Source organism: Bolinopsis microptera, chromosome 2, assembly GCF_026151205.1.
Source record: "Bolinopsis microptera isolate Bmic1 chromosome 2, MBARI_Bmic_1.0, whole genome shotgun sequence".
Classification (NCBI taxonomy): Eukaryota; Metazoa; Ctenophora; class Tentaculata; order Lobata; family Bolinopsidae; genus Bolinopsis; species Bolinopsis microptera.
Genome location: NC_087073.1, coordinates 22,143,544 through 22,165,159, shown reverse-complemented (window position 1 = coordinate 22,165,159; position 21,616 = coordinate 22,143,544). Strand labels below are relative to the sequence as shown.

The 21,616-nt window shown below is 37.6% G+C and overlaps 3 protein-coding genes across 4 annotated transcripts in view; 1 reads left to right on the top strand and 2 right to left on the bottom strand.

Annotated features, from left to right (window-relative positions):
- The window catches only part of LOC134811799 (muscle M-line assembly protein unc-89-like), a 102,254-nt gene extending 94,545 nt beyond the window's left edge, over positions 1-7,709 (bottom strand). For both annotated transcript variants that reach the window (XM_063818884.1, XM_063818885.1), the window contains exon 1: positions 7,685-7,709. The gene's annotated coding sequence lies outside the window, so the exon portion shown is untranslated. The remainder of the gene's footprint in view (positions 1-7,684) is intronic.
- LOC134810964 (peroxiredoxin-5, mitochondrial-like) lies at positions 4,094-9,189 on the bottom strand. Its single transcript, XM_063817659.1, has 7 exons — positions 9,021-9,189; positions 7,930-8,075; positions 6,357-6,497; positions 6,071-6,202; positions 5,674-5,752; positions 5,164-5,283; positions 4,094-4,185 (listed from the first exon to the last, which is right to left on the bottom strand). The coding sequence occupies exons 1-7, from the start codon at positions 9,187-9,189 to the stop codon at positions 4,094-4,096; spliced, it is 879 nt and encodes a 292-aa protein (XP_063673729.1).
- A 2,092-nt stretch (positions 9,190-11,281) lies between these two features.
- On the top strand, positions 11,282-12,957 carry LOC134810963 (zinc finger protein 436-like). The gene has a single exon (XM_063817658.1). It carries the CDS (start codon positions 11,287-11,289, stop codon positions 12,955-12,957), a length of 1,671 nt encoding a protein of 556 aa, XP_063673728.1. The 5' UTR covers positions 11,282-11,286.
- The last annotated feature ends 8,659 nt before the right edge of the window (positions 12,958-21,616 follow it).

Here is a 21,616-nt window from a genome sequence, read left to right as displayed (position 1 = left end):
CTCAATGATTGCCCAATTTTGGAATATTACTGTGTTCATGACTGACAAAAATATCTGGTGAACAGGTGAAAGTCTCAGAGATAATGGAACACAACAAAGAGCTTGGAAAGGAGTGCTAGGAGGAGGAGTCACAAGTCACAATGTACATTATCATGACCTCATTCACGCTAAACATTGGCCCGAAACCAACCAACATAAATATGACTTGTAAATATGACTAGTACTAAGTGGTACAACTGAAGTGTATAAAGTGTACAGAAACCTGATGAGTTTATAGAAGTTGGCTCAAACTACTAACACAATAAATACATCGTGCCTGCTAGGCTTCGACCAGTTAATGAATCCCTGGAACAGAACACTATTGAAAACATTTCACAGGAAACGAGAGCGAAGTGCACTGCATTAAAAGTGAGTGCAAATTGGATCAAACCTGAACGTCATTTCAGCCACGTCTCAAATTACCCCTATTCACTTTTACTTTTGGGCCAGTCACGAGCTAGTAGTGCTACTGCTAGTAGCACCGACCTCGGCTCTATTTGGCGTGACTTTTCAACCCGAAGGCCGAAAGTAGAATCCAAACCAAACGCTGACAACAATTCCATGAAAATAAGGAATTGGATGAAAAAATGAACGCAAGCGGATAAGATCATCAACCAAGTCTGGATGAGGTCAGAAAACAGATAGAGGTCACACTTGTATCTCATCTGTACTTAGCAGTTAGCATATCCATGTAGGGGTTCCGTTCAAAGAAAACTTGAAACACAGCAACACTATATAGTTTGAAATAAAATAAAAAGTATCACCGAAACCCGACACAAAACATTAAAAGCCGCGTTATACTTATAGAGACAAAAGCCAGTCCGCGGCAAAGAATTCGAACATGTCATGTAATACACTCACACATATTATGTTGGTCACACATATTATGTTAATTACTGAAGGTCGGTTCCCGGTAGTCATATAGCTAGTGATATCTCAGCATTATGTGCTGGGACTTTGTAAACATTCATCGTAAGTAATGAATTGAAATGAGATATTTTCACATTTTATCAAATCAACAGTAAAATGGCTAATTAGTTATTGCTGACAGCCAGACGAGCAGTTTAAGCTAGCGTCCAGAATGTCACATCACAGCATGTCACATTACAGCATGTCACATCACAGTATGTCACATCACAGTATGTCATATCACAGTATGTCACATCACAGTATGTCACATCACAGCATGTCACATCACAGTATGTCACATCACAGCATGTCACATCACAGTATGTCACATCACAGTATGTCACATCACAGCATGTCACAACATGGCATGTCACATCACAGTATGTCACATCACAGCATGTCACATCACAGCACGTCACATCACAGTATGTCACAACACAGCATGTCACATCACAGTATGTCACATCACAGCATGTCACAACATGGCATGTCACAACATGGCATGTCACATCACAGTATGTCACATCACAGCATGTCACATCACAGTATGTCACATCACAGCATGTCACATCACAGTATGTCACATCACAGCATGTCACATCACAGCATGTCACATCACAGCATGTCACATCACGGTATGTCACATCACAGTATGTCACATCACAGTATGTCACATCACAGTATGTCACATCACCTCAACTTAAAATAAAATGCTAAGACGATAAAACGGCCATAAATGGAAATGTGTTACTGCTCACTCAATTAATTTATCCCACGATCCGCCGGCTGCAACGAAGCGGAGAGTTTTACGTCGCTGATGGCTTCTTGTAAATACATGATTCACCAATTCATGAATCCATATTAAATTGTTAACTGTAAAATGGACAATTCACTAAGAAATATCTCAGACGTTATATTCCATTTACCAATAACAAAGGAAACATTGTGATAAGAATAACATCGGAGTTCAATACTGATTTTATCACCTAACGAATGACGGACAGAAAAGTTAAAGATATCCAGAATCCAGAAACCCGTGTAATGTGTATCGACTAGACGCACGGACTAATTCCAGGGCAATCACACTCTACCAAGTAGAGAATGATTCACCTGTAGAAATCGAATGATTGTCAAAGCCGGCATCAACATGCACGTAGAGAAATTAATAGTCTATACATTGTACATGGATACATAATGTTTCTGTCAACTTCAGAGTAGGGTTGCCATTATCAATACAAATTTTTTAATCGCGATAATCGATAACTTTTTCAAAATTATCGCGATAATATCGGTTATCGGTGATAAATTTGGCAAGATAATAGAAGTAATATTTGTCTGCACTATGCATACTTGAATTATGCTCCTATGCTATGTAACCTTGTTACATCATCATTATATACAGATATGATATATAGTTACAATACATTAATTGAATTTAATTTCCAAAAATCGGTAAAATTCGAACTTTGAAGATAAAAATAGAAAACTTTGATAGCATTATTTGTTTATAATCTATTTCGTGAAAGATTGACTTAGTATCCATATTCCGTGCACGCTTTGAAACCATTTATTTATCTACGATATTATTTTTTTTTGTTTGGTTAAATAACTTTCATTTAACTGATTGGGACTACTTGACTCATAACTAACTAGATGCGATAATATAACACGACATTTCAATTTTCACTGCCGCAAATTTATAAACACTACAGACTACATAGCACGTCAGCATACCATCACATTGCAAATTATGGTAGCAGTCGGGTTTAACATGACAAACAAAGAAACGGATTAGAAAAATATGTTAAATTTAGGCTATTTTCCCCTAATAAAAATTGGTTGATTATCGCGATAATTCTCAAGAATTATCGCGATAATCGATAAAGATTTTTGGCAAATTATCGCCGATAATTATCGGCCGATAATACCGGTTGGCAACCGGCCCTTCATTTTAATATGATCGGAGGTTAGGAAAGCGTCACCCAAGAAACAGTGTCGTGATATGTTATATTAACCAGTTGTGTCGTGATAGCAACCAGCTGTGTCGTAATAGCAACCAGATGTGTCGTAATAGCAACCAGATGTGTCGTGATAGCAACCAGCTGTGTCGTAATAGCAACCAGCTGTGTCGTAATAGCAACCAGTTGTGTCGTGATAGCAACCAGATGTGTTGTGATAGCAACCAGTTGTGTCGTGATAGCAACCAGATGTGTTGTGATAGCAACCAGATGTGTCGTGATAGCAACCAGATGTGTCGTGATAGCAACCAGATGTGTCGTGATAGCAACCAGATGTGTTGTGATAGCAACCAGTTGTGTCGTAATAGCAACCAGATGTGTCGTGATAGCAACCAGCTGTGTCGTAATAACAACCAGTTGTGTCGTGATAGCAACCAGTTGTGTTGTGATAGCAACCAGTTGTGTCGTGATAGCAACCAGATGTGTTGTGATAGCAACCAGTTGTGTCGTAATAGCAACCAGATGTGTCGTGATAGCAACCAGATGTGTCGTGATAGCAACCAGATGTGTCGTGATAGCAACCAGATGTGTCGTGATAGCAACCAGTTGTGTCGTGATAGCGGCTCAATACCACTATTACCTCTCCTTTTTACCAACTTGAATTTTTTTTAACTTTGGAGCTTTTCATAAAAACTTTGGGACTATCCATAAAATTAAAAAGCCCCAAAGAAAAGTGGTGGCCAGTTAAAGTCAGGTCACATATAAAACCTACATTTGCTACCCCTCGGCCACCCTCTCCTCTCAAAGTCTAATCCCTCTAAACTCTCTCGGTCACCAAGTCCTTTTTTATTTTTCTCCTGCATAGGGATAAAGAAACAAGCTTTCCTCAACTCAGATATCTCCGTCTATACTCCCTTTTCATTGTTTCAAAGTAGCGGTGCAATGTTAAAATCCGTTTATTGGAGACAGTGATAACACGTTTTAAAATATAACGATTAAATTTTCAACATCAACAGTCGCACCAACTTCTTCAACAATATTTACAGATCCCACCGTTCAATGTTCATACGAATAATCATATGTGACCAAGTGCCAATGTTAGTCCCTCCATTTCATTTGGATACAGATAGTTTAGTTCACTAGTTTACTACTACTATAGTAACTCACTGGTGTAGTCGTGTAGATCTCTAGTTTCCGAGGAGGGGGAAACTTATCTTTTTACCGTGGTGATACCACGCTGCTAAAGGGTGATCCTCACTGGCGTCGTGGTAACGATTATCTGAAATAAACCTCCGTAAGATAGAGCTGTCTTTATAAATAGAGTTAACTTACTAAATTAGCGTAAGTTAGTTTTGAAAGGATAAGATTTTCTACATTTCCGACCAAATTGACTGAAAGGTTTCGAAACCTATCGGCCACAGCAGAAGTGTGCCTAATGATGGTTTATACTTTATACTTTATACAATGTACATTGTACATGATAGAGATAAAGTGATAGAGATAAAGTGCTGAATATATCTATGATCGACCGGTACTTTTTATACATCAGTTAAGTTTGTAACTGTTAATCTGTTATTTATATCAAAACAGATATTACGTTAAATATATAAAACTCATCTGAAATCGGAAGCACTGAACTGTAGTCTGTACAAAATAAAGTAATAAGGTTTTTAATAAATTTCTGATAATTTAAAATCAAATGTTTCAATCACCTGATATTATTTTGTAATTTGTATCGAAATATATTGTTTTTCAGTTATAAATTTACCTTTTGTTTAAATTAATTATTTTATTATATGTGATTAATTTGTATTAATTTATTATTTGTGTCTTATAAATTAGTCACTATATTCATTTATCATTTTAATGTTTAATTTGTTTTTGTGCTTAATTTATGATTACTTCTATCTGAGATTCTGTGATTAAATTTATTTTGTTGATCATAATGTTGTGATAGCATAATTTATTGTAAATATATTATATTTCAATATTATGTAACGCGATGCAATTATTATAAGCGGGTAATATCCTGTCCATTGTCCAAACCCAGGATGCATAACATGAAGACTTTGTTGTAACTTTGTATGAAAAACATTAATAATAATGAGCAAGGGGAAATGCTCCCTTCATGATTTTCCCTAGTAATAGTATAGGTCACGTATGCGGATTTAACAGAAATTTATCAGAAACATAACAACGATGCGACTCATAAATAATGTTCCTATCCGGATATTGCATAAAGTATAATATCTCTCACCCAGAGCTTCCAGTACATGTCCAGCCATGGTACAAGACGTCTTCTGAGGGTTATCTTCTACTGTGAGGTACTTAACTACTCCGTTCTCTAAAATCATAGCGAACCTCTTGGATCTTATACCTGGGAATTAACAGATTTATTGTTGTAGCTTTATAACCTACCAAGACGCGCGCCGAGTTGGACTCGTCGACGGTTTAATATTTGGAACAAATATTTTACGAGTATCACCCGTTAACTTATTACCCACTCGCCTGCTTCCGTTAAATTTATTGGAGAAATTTGTCAAGTGGACAAATTTATTATTTCAGCTGAAGATGAGAGGCCCAGACTGCTATCCAATAATCTTTGCAATTCGATCAGATATTGATTATTGCAGTAGCAATCGCCTTTCATTATTTTAGCTGCAGGTCCAGCTGTGAAATAAGTGCTTCTCTTTAGCAGTTTAGGCGCACCACAGCTTGGATGTCGCTTAAAATAACAAATTTCTCATAAAGGATTGTAACAGCTTACCCCCTAATTGCGCGTACATGTTAGTTTCCATCCCAATACTTTTAGTAAACTCACACAGCACGTCTGATAACATTTTTACCTGCCAATTAATTAATTAAGTAATTAAGCAATTAATAGCTCAATCAATAAATTTTACAGTGCCGAACTTAAATTACTCATTAGGCAGTGAAAGGAAACCATTTTGGAAATAATAGTAAACGAAAGTAGAGGGAAATAAGGGCGGTATAACAGGGCTAGACTTCACCACGAAGATCCCTGAAGTAAAATCTCCTTATATGGGCATCACGAAGGGGTGTAAGTACATCTGCTTATATGGGCATCATGAAGTAGTAGTAAACCCGTAATGGGCTGGCATGAGCCTCAATAGGATATTATATAAAGTTAATCAGTACCTCACCTTCTTATCGGCGTTCTGGTAGTAGCCCCAAGCTGTGGTAACGTAGGGGTCGTTTACTGACACACAGGCTACTATCTCAACACCACGATGTTTGAACTTGTCGTGATCTTTTAAGAAACTAGGCAGGTGGTTCTGGAGGTTTAGGTTTTAGTTGGTTTAGTTTAAACAGTTGAAATGTGTTTTCTTATGAATTTTGCTGCTCCAACCAATGATATGCTAAATATTGAAGTTTGGCTAATTATAGACTAACTATTTAAATCTGATAGAGATAAGAATTAAAACTAACCGTTGAGCAGACGGGAGTAAAAGCTCCAGGAAGTCCGAACAAAATGCCAAGTCTAGCGTTCACGAACAGGTCCCTTACATTTACAGGTATTGGAGGGGCACAGTTCTCGTAGACTATTACCGGTGGGATTGTCTGTCCTATCTGAGAATACAGGTGTTACCATAGTCACCATAGTTACCATAGTTACCATAGTTACCATAGTTACCATAGTAACCATAGTTACCATAGTTACCATAGTAACCATAGTTACCATAGTTACCATAGTTACCATAGTTACCATAGTTACCATAGTTACCATAGTTACCATAGTTATCATAGTTACCATAGTTACCATAGTTACCATAGTTACCATAGTTACCATAGTTACCATAGTTACCATAGTTACCATAGTTACCATAGTTACCATAGTTACCATAGTTACCATAGTTATCATAGTTACCATAGTTACCATAGTTACCATAGTTACCATAGTTACCATAGTTACCATAGTTACCATAGTTACCATAGTTACCATAGTTACCATAGTTACCATAGTTACCATAGTTACCATAGTTACCATAGTTACCATAGTTACCATAGTTACCATAGTTACCATAGTTACCATAGTTACCATAGTTACCATAGTTACCATAGTTACCATAGGGAATGGTTGGATAGTAGCCAGTGTTGTGATTTACAGTGCTATTATCAAGAATTTTAATAGATATTATGCACCAAAGCAATCATTTCTTATTTAAGGATCTGAAGCCCTACATTTTTAATCGTAAATATTTATCATCATGCCACAGCCTTAGAGTCTGCTAAGATTCTTGATCAAAGACAGACTGTAACCAAACGACCCTCCTCACTCTTGACCCTCCTTCTAGATTCTCTGGCCCCAAATGTTGTAATTATAACAATATTGACAAGTATGAAGGGTCAGGGTCCTGGCAGCCCCTATCAGCTCGGTTTGCTGCTCCTCAGGCTTATCACTGACATCCAACAATCACAACACACCGTGCACTACCGCCCTAACAATCACTATATTGCTACATATATGAGCTGCTACAACCGGCTTCTAAGTAAAGTTTTTTTTTATGTTAGATAGCAAGTGTGGTTTGTATTAAGTGACCGAAATAGAATATGGGATACAAAAAACTGCTAATTTTGAATAATTGCAGTCGACACTGGGATTAGAATGATTCGGATTTAAAGCTATCGATTGGAAGAGAAAAACGCCATATTTGGAAATTTCAAGTTTGCTTAAAAATCAGAACCTGAGAGTGAGGGGACTTCATGAGGTAGTCCAATGTAAAGGTCAAATTTTACTTGTTCATAAATTACCTCCTCAAATTATTTGTTATATAGTAGTGTTGAAATTAATATTAAAACATATTATTATTATATGTAGGGACAAACACACTATAAAATTAATGGAAATAATTACCGCACTTTATTATTCACGGACCTTAATGCCACAGACATTATTTTCACGGACTTAATTATTCACGCTAAGGTCTTCAGCGTGAAAGTAATGTTCGTGATAATCATGACCGATAAGGTAATTAATTTGTAATTACCCGCCAATAATTACCCTGATTTGGTGCTCGTTGTGTTCAGTATTGGTAAGATAAGGCATCCTCGCTCCATCAATAGGACTCTCTGCTCTGACCTGCTGTTGCTTAGCTACTGGAGCTCTCCTATCGTCAGCAGTGTGATCCACGTACCTCAGCGGACCTCCTATAAAATAGTTCAAGAATATTAAGCTACAGACCACAGACTACAGACTACATACTACAGACCACAGACTACAGACTACAGACTACAGACTACAGACTACAGACTACAGACTACAGACCACAGACTACAGACCACAGACTACAGACTACAGACTACAGACTACAGACCACAGACCACAGACTACAGACTACAGACTACAGACCACAGACCACAGACCACAGACCACAGACCACAGACCACAGACCACAGACCACAGACCACAGACCACAGACCACAGACCACAGACCACAGACTACAGACCACAGACTACCCTAGTTCCCAAAATATCAGGGGACCTCCTGTAAAGTGGCTCAAGTGGCTCAAGATATGAACTTAAATATTGAAGGGTGAACTTAAATCATGCAACTTTAGTACAAATTTGTACTTCAGACTCAGTTCGTGGATGACAAACGAAGAGGTGTACTTAAATGTGTACTTAAGTCATACAACAATACACCATAAACTGTTCGTGGAGGACACCCACTACCCAGGATGCTACGTCTAAGCTTTGGTATAAAGCCACAGACCCTCTTGCAACTTGTGGAATTAACATTCGGTTGGGAGGGAGTAAAATTAAAAATCTAAAAATAAAGTTCGGACGAATACTATATTACAGTCCGCCCTGAAGAATGCATACATTCAGTATTTCAACGCATATTTTCATTTACGCGTATTCATAAACGTTTTGTTTCTGTTGAAGTCTGTAGCTTCTTTTGTTATTGGATAAGTTTAGAATGCTTTATCTTTCAATATGCTACACAATAACCGAGAATTGTGGATAGGAAACATTTTCACATTGACTCACGAATTAGTACGCTCAAAGAAATAATTAAAATCTGTATATTACTTGAGAAACGTTTCACTTTCATTGGAAAGCTTAAAATACTGGGATGGTCTTTAGAAAACCTGAGCTTTGATGTTTATCTTTGAGGTTACTCTTCTTGGGTAGTTGATCTAAAGGTGGAACCCCACTCTTAAAGGGTCTCAGCAGCTCATCGTCATCATACTGGTCGGCAAATGTTACTATAGTGTTCTTATCTCCTTTCCTTTCCTTTTTCTTCTTCTTACCACCCATCAGTACTGCATCATGATGTTAATAGTCATTGGATAGACAAATTTAACTTTTATTAGAAGAAAGTCGGTCGTGTTCATAATTCAGGAAATTATCTACATGAGCTATCTTTTGAAGTTTTTTAAAAGAATTTTCCTAAAAGCCGTTTGAAATAAAGAACGGAACAGGATAAACGATTTTAACGAGTTATAACTTGAGACATGGTAACTTAGGTTTTTTGTACAGAAAATTTAAAATTGCTCATATTACGAGCGATCATTGACCAGTACAGTAAAACTAAAAGAACATGATACAAACGTCAAACAACTTGTTAGAAATGTGAGCCAACAAATTGTAAACAAGTACAAACATTGTTAAGCTGCTTTTTCTCCGGAGACTTTTCCTCCAAATTCTCTCTGCTCTGCGAAACGACTGAGGGGTGGTCTACGGTGGCTCAGGCCCGCCATCGTTTTCTATTTTAATATTGAATCGGAATTTCATAGCTCAAATCCGCCATGCCGTTCAAAAATTGATTTGAAAAAAAAAAACCAATGTCAAACCATTTTCTATTTTGATATTGAATTGGAATTTCGGCCTACCGACAGTTGCGCCAGTTTCCCACACCTTAACAGGCCATTAACAGGTTCCCAATCAGTGTCGTGATCAGATTAACATTCGGTTGAGAGGGGGGTAAAATTACAAATTAAATTTGCAAAATCTAAAAATAAAGTTCGGATGAATACTATATTACAGTCCGCCCTGAAGAATGCATACATTCAGTATCTCTTCGCATATTATCCTCGGTAATTCACTATGTGTACGTGCTACATAATAATGAACGATGATTCCATCCTAAATGTAATTATATTTATACAGGATGCCACGACTCAGCTTTTACATGAAGCCACGATACTTGCTCAAGAATCTTAACGGCTTTTCCATTTTATTTCGTAGCTTTGCGTCTATCGTTATGATCGTACGATTTTTTGATTGAATAAAGTTTACTTTTTATTATAATTGGGAGATTTCAATATCGATTGGGCGCAACTGTCGTATCTGATCTGTGATCAAGCAGTTTTTTAATTGGTTTTGATTCGTCATCTTCCCACGGTAGCTTAAGCTAGATCTAGATTGGCCGCAACTGTCTGGCAGCCGGAATTTCATGGCTCAAACCCGCCATCGTTTTAAAAAAAATATGGGGTCGTTCACATATTACCTTATTACGTCATGATCGGCCGGAGTAGGGGAGGCGGAGGTGGGGGGGTTGCCTTTGATGACGGAAGGGGGAGGGGTGTCTGTGTGTGGATGGGGGGGGGGGGGGGGGGGGGGCGGGGGATCACATTTCCACCTTATTCTAGGAAGCCGATTTTTGATTTAGGCCTCCAAGTGCAAAAGGTGAAAATGCGATTTAGAGTCGATTCCGAAAATTTCATGCAAAAATTTTGAAAACTGATTGAGTTATTTCCAAATTAATGAAATCAATTCCGCGAACATCGCGAACGAAGATACGGGTAATTTTGTTCATTTTTTGGGGTATTTTCGTCTTAGTATCCACATTTAAATCTCATTCAAAAATATTGATATTTGACCAATTTATGGTTTTTGACTCACAACTCAGTCAGCCCCCCCCCCCCCCCCCCCCCCCTCCCTTAATATAAAACCACATGGCGGGTTTGAGCCATGAACTTCCGATTCAATATTAAAATAGAAAACGATGGCGGGTTTGAGCTATGAGTATGAAATTCCAATTTTTTTTAAATTAAATACTTTTCAAATTTTACAGAGTACAGCAATAGATGAATATAAAATAGAATCGTTCAAAATATCGCCCCCATCTGTAAAATATGATGGGCACCCAAACACGGTAAACACATAGTGAACTATGTCCGCAGTAACTTGGACCCATTTTCACCCACATTCACAATTAAATATCATAATCGAAATTGATTTGACATTGGTTTTTTCCCATATCAATTTCAAAACGATGGCGGTCTGAGCCACCATACTGCAAAAAGCTCTCAAATAAACACTGACATTTAGATCTCGAACTTATATTCATTTTGTTTTCTAGTGACGATTGTTTAGCGGCAACTTCTGTAAGGTTGTTACCGTTTTAGTAAAATGGAGCAGCGAAATTTACCAGACTTTAAAGATGAGATGAAGATGGAAGAAGAAAGTACTTCACCGGAATTGATCAAGACAGAGATTAAGCAGGAGGAAGATAATTTTGTTGTTAAATCAGAAGTGTATTCGAATGCAGTTTTTCAGTTGGATTGTCCCAACCAGGAATCAGCATTGCTTCGCCACCAGTGGGTTCATCCCGATGAAAATGCTTACGTTCGCACTGAATGTTCCTACAATGCAGGCAAAAAAACAGCTTTAGTTTCACATCAGCGAACTCATACCGGTGAAAAACCGTATAAATGCTCCAAATGTTCTTACAGTGCAATCCAAAAATCGCACCTAGTTCGCCATCAGTGGACTCATACCAGTGAAAAACCGTATAAATGCTCTGAATGTTCCTACAGTGCAAGCCAAAAATCAAACCTGGTTTACCATCAGCGGACTCATACCGGTGAAAAACCGTATAAATGCTCTGAATGTTCCTACAGTGCAATCCAAAAATCGCACCTAGTTCGCCATCAGCGGACTCATACCAGTGAAAAACCGTATAAATGCTCTGAATGTTCCTACAGTTCATGCCAAAAATCAACACTGGTTTGCCATCAGCGGACTCATACCGGTGAAAAACCGTATAAATGCTCTGAATGTTCCTACAGTGCAATCCAAAAATCGCACCTAGTTCGCCATCAGCGGACTCATACCAGTGAAAAACCGTATAAATGCTCTGAATGTTCCCACAGTTCAAGCCGAAAATTAAACCTAGTTCGCCATCAGTGGACTCATACCAGTGAAAAACCGAATAAATGCTCTGAATGTTCCTACAGTTCAAGCCGGAAATCACACCTAATTAACCATCAGATGACTCATACCGGTGAAAAACCACATAAATGCTCTGAATGTTCCTACAGTACTGGCTGGAAATCAGCCCTAGTTCGCCATCAGATTATTCACACCGGTGAAAAACAGTATAAATGCTCTGAATGTTCCTACAGTTCAAGCCGAAAATTACACCTAATTAACCATCAGATGACTCATACTGGTGAAAAAAAGTATAAATGCTCAAAATGTTCCTTTAGTAGCGGCTGGAAATCAGCCCTGGTTTGCCATCAGATGATACATACCGGTGAAAAACCGTTATATAAATGCTCTGAATGTTCCTACAGTTCAAGCCGAAAATCATACCTAGCTAACCATCAGATGACTCATACCAGTGCAAAACCGTACAAATGCTCTGAATACTCCTACATTTCAAACCAAAAATCAAACCTAGTGACGCAGATGACACACATCGGCAAAAAACCGTATCAGCGAAATGATATAGGAAAAAACTCACATTTTTTTCATGAAAACGATCAGGCTTCGAATTACTTCCAAAACGGTAGTGTTAAAGGACCTATTTTTGTTAAGCCTCTACCTTTCGTAAAGTCTCTAACATTTGTTAAGCCCCTGAACCTCGCTGACACCTTTCTTTCCAGTTCCAGCTTACCTACCAGTTCCTTCTCCAGTAACCAACCAGAATCTCACAAGTCTCACCCTGCAGCTCCTCTCACCTTATCACCTGGTGAATCTGTTTTTACACCTGCTCCCACTGTCCCACCTACCTACTCTACAACGCTTCCTTCCCCCTCTCATATTTCCGGCCAGTACAGCAACCATGATGGGGCGTAAATCGAAATGTATGTGTATCGTGTAAAAAAAATATTCAGTTAATGTTATTCTTAATAAAACTAGTTCATTTCCATTTATTTTCCAACCAGTTACGAATCATTTGTTTACTTTTAACGGCATCAATTAGTTATAAATCACTAAAAACGATTAAATGAGTCACTCAAGTGATCTATAAGATAAGGACAGCTTGCTGGTGGCACATTATTACTTCACGTTGACCAACTCTAATCCGGTAATATTGAGACACGATAAGACCATAGTTGCTCTAACTCTAAGTCTAACCAGAGCCCTCTCGCTTGCAGACGCAGTGAAACAAGCACGTCACGCAGTACGCGCAGACTCATGGCTAAGGTGAAAGACCATAGTATGTAGTAATACTAATAGTATCGTGAACATTAAACAATGAACAGGACATACTAATCAAGTTACACCCAATATAGCTTCCACATGGAACGTAAAATTACACTAATTACAAAGGCCCCGCCAGTAACATTACGTAATAGTAATACGCTGTACACCATTTTCCCGTCATATTGTTTGACTTTGATACTGCTCGGCCATGGCCGAGGAGACTAATTTTTCCCGTCATATTGTTTGGTACTGCTCGGCCATGGCCGAGGAGAATCGTTTTTTCGTCATATTGTTTGATACTGCTCGGCCATGGCCGAGGGGATTTTACTAATTCACTCGCCAGCGCGCTATCACGTGTTTTTAATGACGTGATTTTATTGGTCACCTCTATAACGCGCAATGTCTGTGACAGCACAGTTGTTTTCACACAATTTGTCCACCGCGCGTGCAATAAACTTTACCTGAGGACCCCAGGCTATTATGTTCATTAGATTTGGCGGAATGACAGGCTGAGCGCGGCCCAGTAAAATAAACTCAATTTAAGCTCCGATTTGTGACCGAAATGGCCGAAAGGAGACTCATTTTATCGTCATATTGTTTTTATTTTTAAAATGAGCCTCCTCGGCCATCATACATGCAGTTGTAGCAATAGCATTGTATGCAAATAACACCACAAATGTGAAATGAATAGTAATCGAATTTTTTACCAGGCGCACCTGTCCCTGTGCGTGGTGCTCTTTTCGGGCTTCTTGCATACAGTCTATGTGAACCGAGCGAAATAATATCAAGTTAGGTGATCAAATGTTTTGAATACCATGCGATATAACCGTAAAATAAAGTTGGTATAATTTCTTGTTAAGGTTAGAGTTTCAGCGTTTGCTTTTATTATGGATCAGGATGGGTTAGGATTATGGTTGGGATCAAATTAAAGGATTAAGGTTTTCGGTTTCGAATATTCGTTTAGGGGCCAGCAAGAGAACAAGTTGAAAAAGTCACGTGATAGTCCAGTGTAGAGTGATCAATCATTTCACATAGCCATGTGTATACGCGTATAATATACTTTGCCGCCTTCGGTGGTCGCGCGCTACTGCAAGCGAAAGCGGGCTCTGGTTAGAGCAAATCAATCATCATTACAACTGGATAAAAGTTTGCTTCACTGTTCACGTTGACAATCCTTAGCAACTCGGAAAGGCCCAATGGTGCATTTTGCCGATCTACTGAAGTGGTTGCAAGAAGCATTATTGGATGCGCGCAGTAGTGCATCGCGCTACAAAACAAAAGTGAAAAGCTTTTACATTAATTAACGATGTCTGCAATTCTTCCGCGCAGCTCGGCGCGGCCCAGTAATGCATCGCGCTACAAGCTTTTACAAAGTTAAGTCACAGTGAACAGTAAAATCGATCAGTTTTATTGACTCGGTCATTCATGGACTCGAAAATTTTGTACGAGCGTGCTAAATCACTTTAATCTACAGTTTCACATAGCCATGTGTATACGCGTACTGCGTGACGCGCTTGTTTCACAAGCGGTCGCGTTCTACTGCAACTGCAAGCGAGAGGGCTCTGGTTAGAGCAAATCTACAGTCGATCTTCGAGATTGTTCTTAAAGGGCCCCCGACAGTTGAAACCAACTTCGACCAATGTATTTTCGGACGCTGATTCCGAATCACTTCACATAGCCTAGCCATGTGTTTAATTGACGTTACCTGGGGACCTCAGGCTATCATGTTCATAAACATAGAGATTAGGCGAAATGACAGGCTGAGCGCGGCCCAGTAAAATTGACGATGTCAATTCATCTCAGCTCGGCGCGGCACAGTAGCGCATCGCGCTACAACCATGTGTATACGCGTACTGCGTGACGCGCTTGTTTCACAAGTAGAATATATCCTGTGCCGCCTTCGGCGGTCGCGCGCTACTGCAAGCGAGAGGGCTCTGGTTAGAGCAATAATCAATATGAAATTACTAATCTTATTTTATCCCATGGTCTTATCAATTAAAGGCTGCTGGTGGTGTCATCGTTTGACGGATGTTACTCTTCTAAATTTCTTCGAAGTAGCGCGCGCAGCTTTCTTCTCGACTAGACTGAATCTTCGATGGGCCAACAAATATTTGTTGTCGACGGCCCCAACGTTAATGTGGCTCTTGCTATGTGTTGGCTCAGCCGAATTAATTATTATGTAATCAAGTTTATTTTTCTCTTTTAGTTAGTTGTCATCCGGCCAAACATTAAGCAACTTATATTGCATAGCAGTTCCATTTATCAATTAGTATATCAAAATATGTCATTGTAATTTTGCATGGCTGAAATGTAACGCTTGATTTATACATATAATAATTAATTGAATTTTCAAATAAAAAAGTGTTGAATACTCATATCTACATGATTAATGATTTAATTTAGGAATTGTATATAAATATCTTTGACCAAGTTTAATTTACTAGGCGGCGCTCAGCCTGTCATTCCGCTGAATCTTTATCATTATGTTTATGAACATAATAGCCTGGGGTCCCCAGGTAAAGTTTAATTGACTATGAGAATGCACCCTGCACTTGGCGCGCGCGGTGGCTTTGATGTGGCGGCTACATGTTAGGCAGCTGACGATAAGATGCCGCGCGCGTTCAGCGTACGGCTTTTCGTTTTTGATTTTACAAAGCAACTTCTAATGATTGTTAATGAAATTATCGGATATTTATAATTCAATATGTATTGATTCTTCTGTGGAAAATAAAAATTGTATTAAAAAAGAGTGATCTATTGAGTTGTCACTACCACATACAATCTTCTTGCAGCATCTTTAATTCCAAAGTTGTACCTTAGGGCTAAGGCGTCATTGAATTTTTTGCTTGTTGAGACAGAGTCCATATGATTTGAGCGGGAGTGATGAAAGCCAAAAACTTGCCACATTCTCTGATGTAAGATCTCATTGTAAATTTTGGGTTTCATCCAGGTCTTTTGTAACCTCATCTTTTCTCTCCTTGAAAAACTCTATCCTTGATTTTCGGATTTGGGTCTTGATCTATGCAAGTTTTTCCAATTTAAAGTTGAATCATATTTATGTTCTTAAACTGTACATTAGGTAACTTATGTTTAACAGGGATCACTTCTGAACAACATCACCTAGTAGGTCCTCCGATCACTCCTGGTCCGAATCTTTTTGTAGATCCAATTGAAAGAGTGAGTTGTTAGTGATGGCGGTGTACCTGGGGAACTTTGGGAAAGTCCCCCAGGTTCCCTGAAGTTCCCAAAATTACCCAAAGTTACCCTTGGACCCCCCCTAAACTTTAATTTAAGTATGTACTGAGGGATCTATCGAATAATGAATTGTGTCTCCTCGGTCGACTCAGATAAATAATCGAAAATGTGATGGAGAGTTAAATGAAGACCTACCAAAAGACCATATGATATCTGCTATACTACACTGTAGTGTATTGTAAATATAGTACTACACCAGTCATCATTACACATCTCAGTGAAACCTTGGTCAACTTAGATCTAGCATCTACATTTAGTAGAAATGCTCCCTGTAGGTGCTTTAATTTGTAGTAGAAACATAATCATTTTATTCAAACAATATGCACTAATAAATTTAGCAATGGTAATTGTCTAACTATAAGGTTAGACACCCAAAAGTAAACTTCTGTCGATAAATTAGTTTAAATTTAAATTTAAATTGAGTAGAGATCTAAGTAACAAAATTAGAAATGAATTAATCTTTTAAAACTGACAGTTTTTGGGTTTTCCAAATAGTTTCTGATTATTCTGATTTGCGACAAATGATATTGCACTGTTAACTGAGTAAAAAAGTTTAAAACTGAGTAACATTTACAAAAACATTTACAGTAAAAGTAGCAAAATGACACTTCAACGTACTGATTCTTAATTCATTTTAAATCTGCTATTTTGACTACACTAAGAGCAATAATTTTTGTTTTCAATAGGTCAAATCTTACACTTTTCCTCATTTGTGTCTTTGCCTCACTATATCTTTCATAGTGACATAATCGTTTCGTTGACTGACTTATCGAAGACTCCAAGCCATGTCCGATTTCTTTGAAATATTTAGCTTGGCGACTTATATTTTTCTCTGGTTAACAGATTTCAAATGTTTAATTAATTTGTAGTATGACAGTATATAAGAAGTTATTTAATTTTGCTTGGGCTGTTGTGTTGACTGTTGGGGTTTAGTGGTGGTATGGAATTTGAATTTTATATAAATTTACACTATGAGGTTGGGGCATTTTGCATAGTAAATATGGTTACTACTCCTATATATAACAGTTCTAACAAAAGTAAAGAACAACATATGGGAAACTTTCTCTTTATGACTATGTGTGATCCTTGCTTTACACATCATCAAGTGAAGCAGACTAGCACAACTAATGATCATGTTCAGGTACTTGACAACCGAGTAACTCACTTAGCTAGTGATGTCACAGAGATTAAGAAATTATTGGAGAATGTAATTGCTGGGAAATCTATTAACCATTCCCCTGTTGATAATCTCATCTCGATAGCCAAAGCACAGTGTACCTTGAAACCAGCTACTGATCAGGGTGAGAACGTGTGGCTCGATGAAATAAGAACAAAATCCTTGCTGGTTGTTGCAAAAGGTGCTAATGTTCCATGTAAAGATCTAGAAAAAACAGTGGTTGATAATGGAATCCAGGTTCATAAGCAATATGTTTATAGTAATGGTGATCAAGTACTCATATTACCAACCCAAGCTTCACGAGATAATCTGAAGACAGAGCTGATATTATCAGGTATAGCTGCTAATCAACTGAAAGAACCAAAGCAAAGATATCCCACTATCTCAGTTGTTGGTCTACCTAAGGATTTTAATAGAGATCACAAAGAAGAGATAAGGAACACCATCCTGAAGCAAAATCCTTACATTTCTCACTGCCTCGAAGCAGACTCTTCACTGTTTGATGTTCTGTCTGTGAAACCTCTCCGTGCAAACCAAAATATCAAACAAGCCATCATAAGGTCGAGTGATAATATTAGAATTGCTATACGAGATAATAATAACAGGTTGTTCTTCGGTTTACTGTCTTGCCAAGTGTATGACCAACTTTACATAAAGAGATGTAACAAGTGTCAAGGCTTAAGTCACTATTCTAAGACTTGTAAAAACGAAGTGTATTGTGGTTTCTGCGCTGCCCCTGGACATGAAACTCAACAATGTGATAATCAGGACAACAATTCAGAGGAGAAAAATGATCTAATGCCCACATACTGTTGTATCAACTGCAAAAAGTCTGGCTCACCTGATGATTTATGTAAACATGCTGCATTTTCTACTGAGTGTCCTTCTTACCGGGTTCAGCAAGAGAAACTTAAAGCCTCCCTATCTTATTATTCAAAAAACTAGTTTCCTCCAAACCAAAGAAATTGCATCAACTTCGATATATGATCTGGAATGCTAGAAGTCTTAATAATAAGTGTGACGACATTATGTGCTTACTTCAAGACCATGATGTAGACGTTGCTATTGTAACTTTTCTTTTCATCCGGCATCAATATGGCTTTCGGAAAAATCACTCCACAACTTATCTGATGTACGATCTGATGGACGAAATATATATGAGTAAATCTAAGTCTTATAAACCAGGAATCATCTTTCTTGATCTTAAGAAGGCCTTTGACACAGTGAATCATGAAATATTGCTTCAAAAATTGGCATATTATGGAATTGGTGGCATTGCTTTAACCTGGTTTAAGAACTTCTTATCTTGTAGATATCAATGCACTAGGATCAATGGCAATCTAAGCTCATTTTTAGAAGTTCTGAGTGGTGTACCACAAGGAAGCATCATTGGGCCTATATTATTTAGTATCTTCATAAATGACATCATTTATGCCTGTAACCTATCTAAGCCCTTTCTATTTGCAGATGATGGTGCACTATTCTTTGATCAAACCTGCAGAAGCACATTTATAAACATGAAAATAGAACTTATGACAATCTTTAAATGGCTCAGTGTTAATAAATTATCACTCAATGAAAATAAGACTGAATTCCTATTGTTTGATTCTGTTGACCAACATGATGAAATAACCATTGATTGTAATGAGGTAACTTTCACAATCAAGGAGTGCAAAGAGACAAAATATCTTGGCCTCATTCTAGATAGTAAATTAAACTTCAAAAGCCATGTAGATTATATTATTAGGAAGGTCATGAAGAGAATTGGTGCCATGTATAGAAGTAAAGCACTGCTACCCATTAAATATAGGAAAATGTTTGCCAATGCACTCATGTTGCCACAATTCGATTATTTAGACACGATCTATTGTAGAGCTGGCAAGACAAAACTTGCTGAACTTGACACTCTGTACAAAAAGGTAGCCAAAATAGCTCTCAACGTTCCAAAAACAGAGAGCAGCCTTAATGTTTATAGAGACATGAAATGGTTACCACTCCATCTTAGACGGCAACTCCATCTGTCAAATTATATGTTTAGAATCATCCATGACAATTGTCCTACAAACTTTATGAACAAATTTAGTTACATATCAGGAGGTAGTAGGAGCGGCGAAAGCTGCAACCTTTATGTCAATAGATCAACATCACATAAAAACTTTCAATACTTGGGGGCAAAATGTTGGAATAATGTTCCAACAGATCTACGAAATCTGCCCGATGTTAAAAGCTTTAGTGATTCGTATAAGAAACAGCTACTATCATCTATAACAACAGACCCTAATTATACCGTCGACAATTCATATGACAAATTTTACACTGCAATCATAGTCGACGATAACTAAGTAACTTCTAATTCTTTTAAATCTGAGGCATATTATATAATTGATGTATCGAAAAGATATTCCCTTTTTTACCACCTTACCATTCTGATTGATTTTGCACATGACTGACATGTTTTAACTGGAGAAGGGGTTCCCACAGTGGTAGTTTTATAAACCACTTTTAATTTATTGACCTATTATACTTAGTGGTAGTTTTATAGACCACATTTAATTTATTAACTTATCATACTTAGTATTTATTTTTGGTGACTGTATCACCCAGTTTTAACATTTGATAATTGTACAGTTTATTGACGACACATTGACTGAATGTTATTTTATATTCTAATTTATATTCTAGATATTTTATTTATTTTACAACAGACGACAACTTCCTGTTTTTTCTTCTATATTAGTTACTCATATCTCTTGTACAGACTTTTTTACAAGGACATTGACAAATGATACTCACATTAGGCATTCATTATTGCATCTAAATTATTTCACTTGCATTAGGCTTAGAAATTTATTCTCTGGTCAACAGATTTCAAATGTTTAATTAATTTGTAGTATGACAGTAAGGTACATAAGAAGTTATTTAATTTTGCTTGGGCTATTATATTGACTAGGTATTGAGGTTTAATGATGATATGGAATTTGAATTCTATATAAATTTACACTATGTGGTTGGGGCATTTTGCATAGTAAATATGGTTACTACTCATATATATCATATTATTTGATTGGTATTCGATTTCTGATTATTTCTTAGGAATATGATTATTATATCTCAATTTGGCTTTAGGTAGGGTGCCCCGCTAAAAGAACTGGATTCTTCCAGGAAGCATCCCGTGCACAGACCTTGGTCTACATATATATTAAATTATTAACCATTCATTCTGTATGTGCACGAAAATTTATTTCAATCAAAACTGAAACATGGTTATCTGACCAAGCCAATACTACAACAGCAGTTATAAAATCATATGGCTACAGTATTGTTCATGATTTCAGAGCAAACAACAGAGGTGGTGGCACCGCTCTGATTTACAACATGGCATTACATTTCTCTGTTGTTAATTTGAAAGTTCCGAACCTGACAACCTTTGAATTCATCGCTGGATCTATAAAGTGCACTCCTGACATGAAGATCCTTGTCCTATGCATCTATCGAACTGGCCCTGTCTCAAAGAAGTTCTTTGAGGAACTCGATGACTTATTGGGTTCTGCAAGTCTGAAAAGTGACTTAATAATTGGAGGAGATTTCAATATTCACACAGAGTCAATTACTGTAAACTCAACTGAACTGCTGCAGACCACCTCATCTTATGGTTTCAAGCAACTTATTGAAAATCCGACCCACATGAGTGGGGGAACTATTGACCTGCTCTTTGACCAGAGTAACTTGATTGAAATGTCTACAATTGAAATCCTGAAAAACTGTACCCTGAGTGATCACTTCCCCATCATATTTTCCACCAAGAAGTTTCAAACTAACCTCAAAGCTCCTAAAACAATCAACACTAGACAGCTTAAAACCGTGGATTGTGATCAG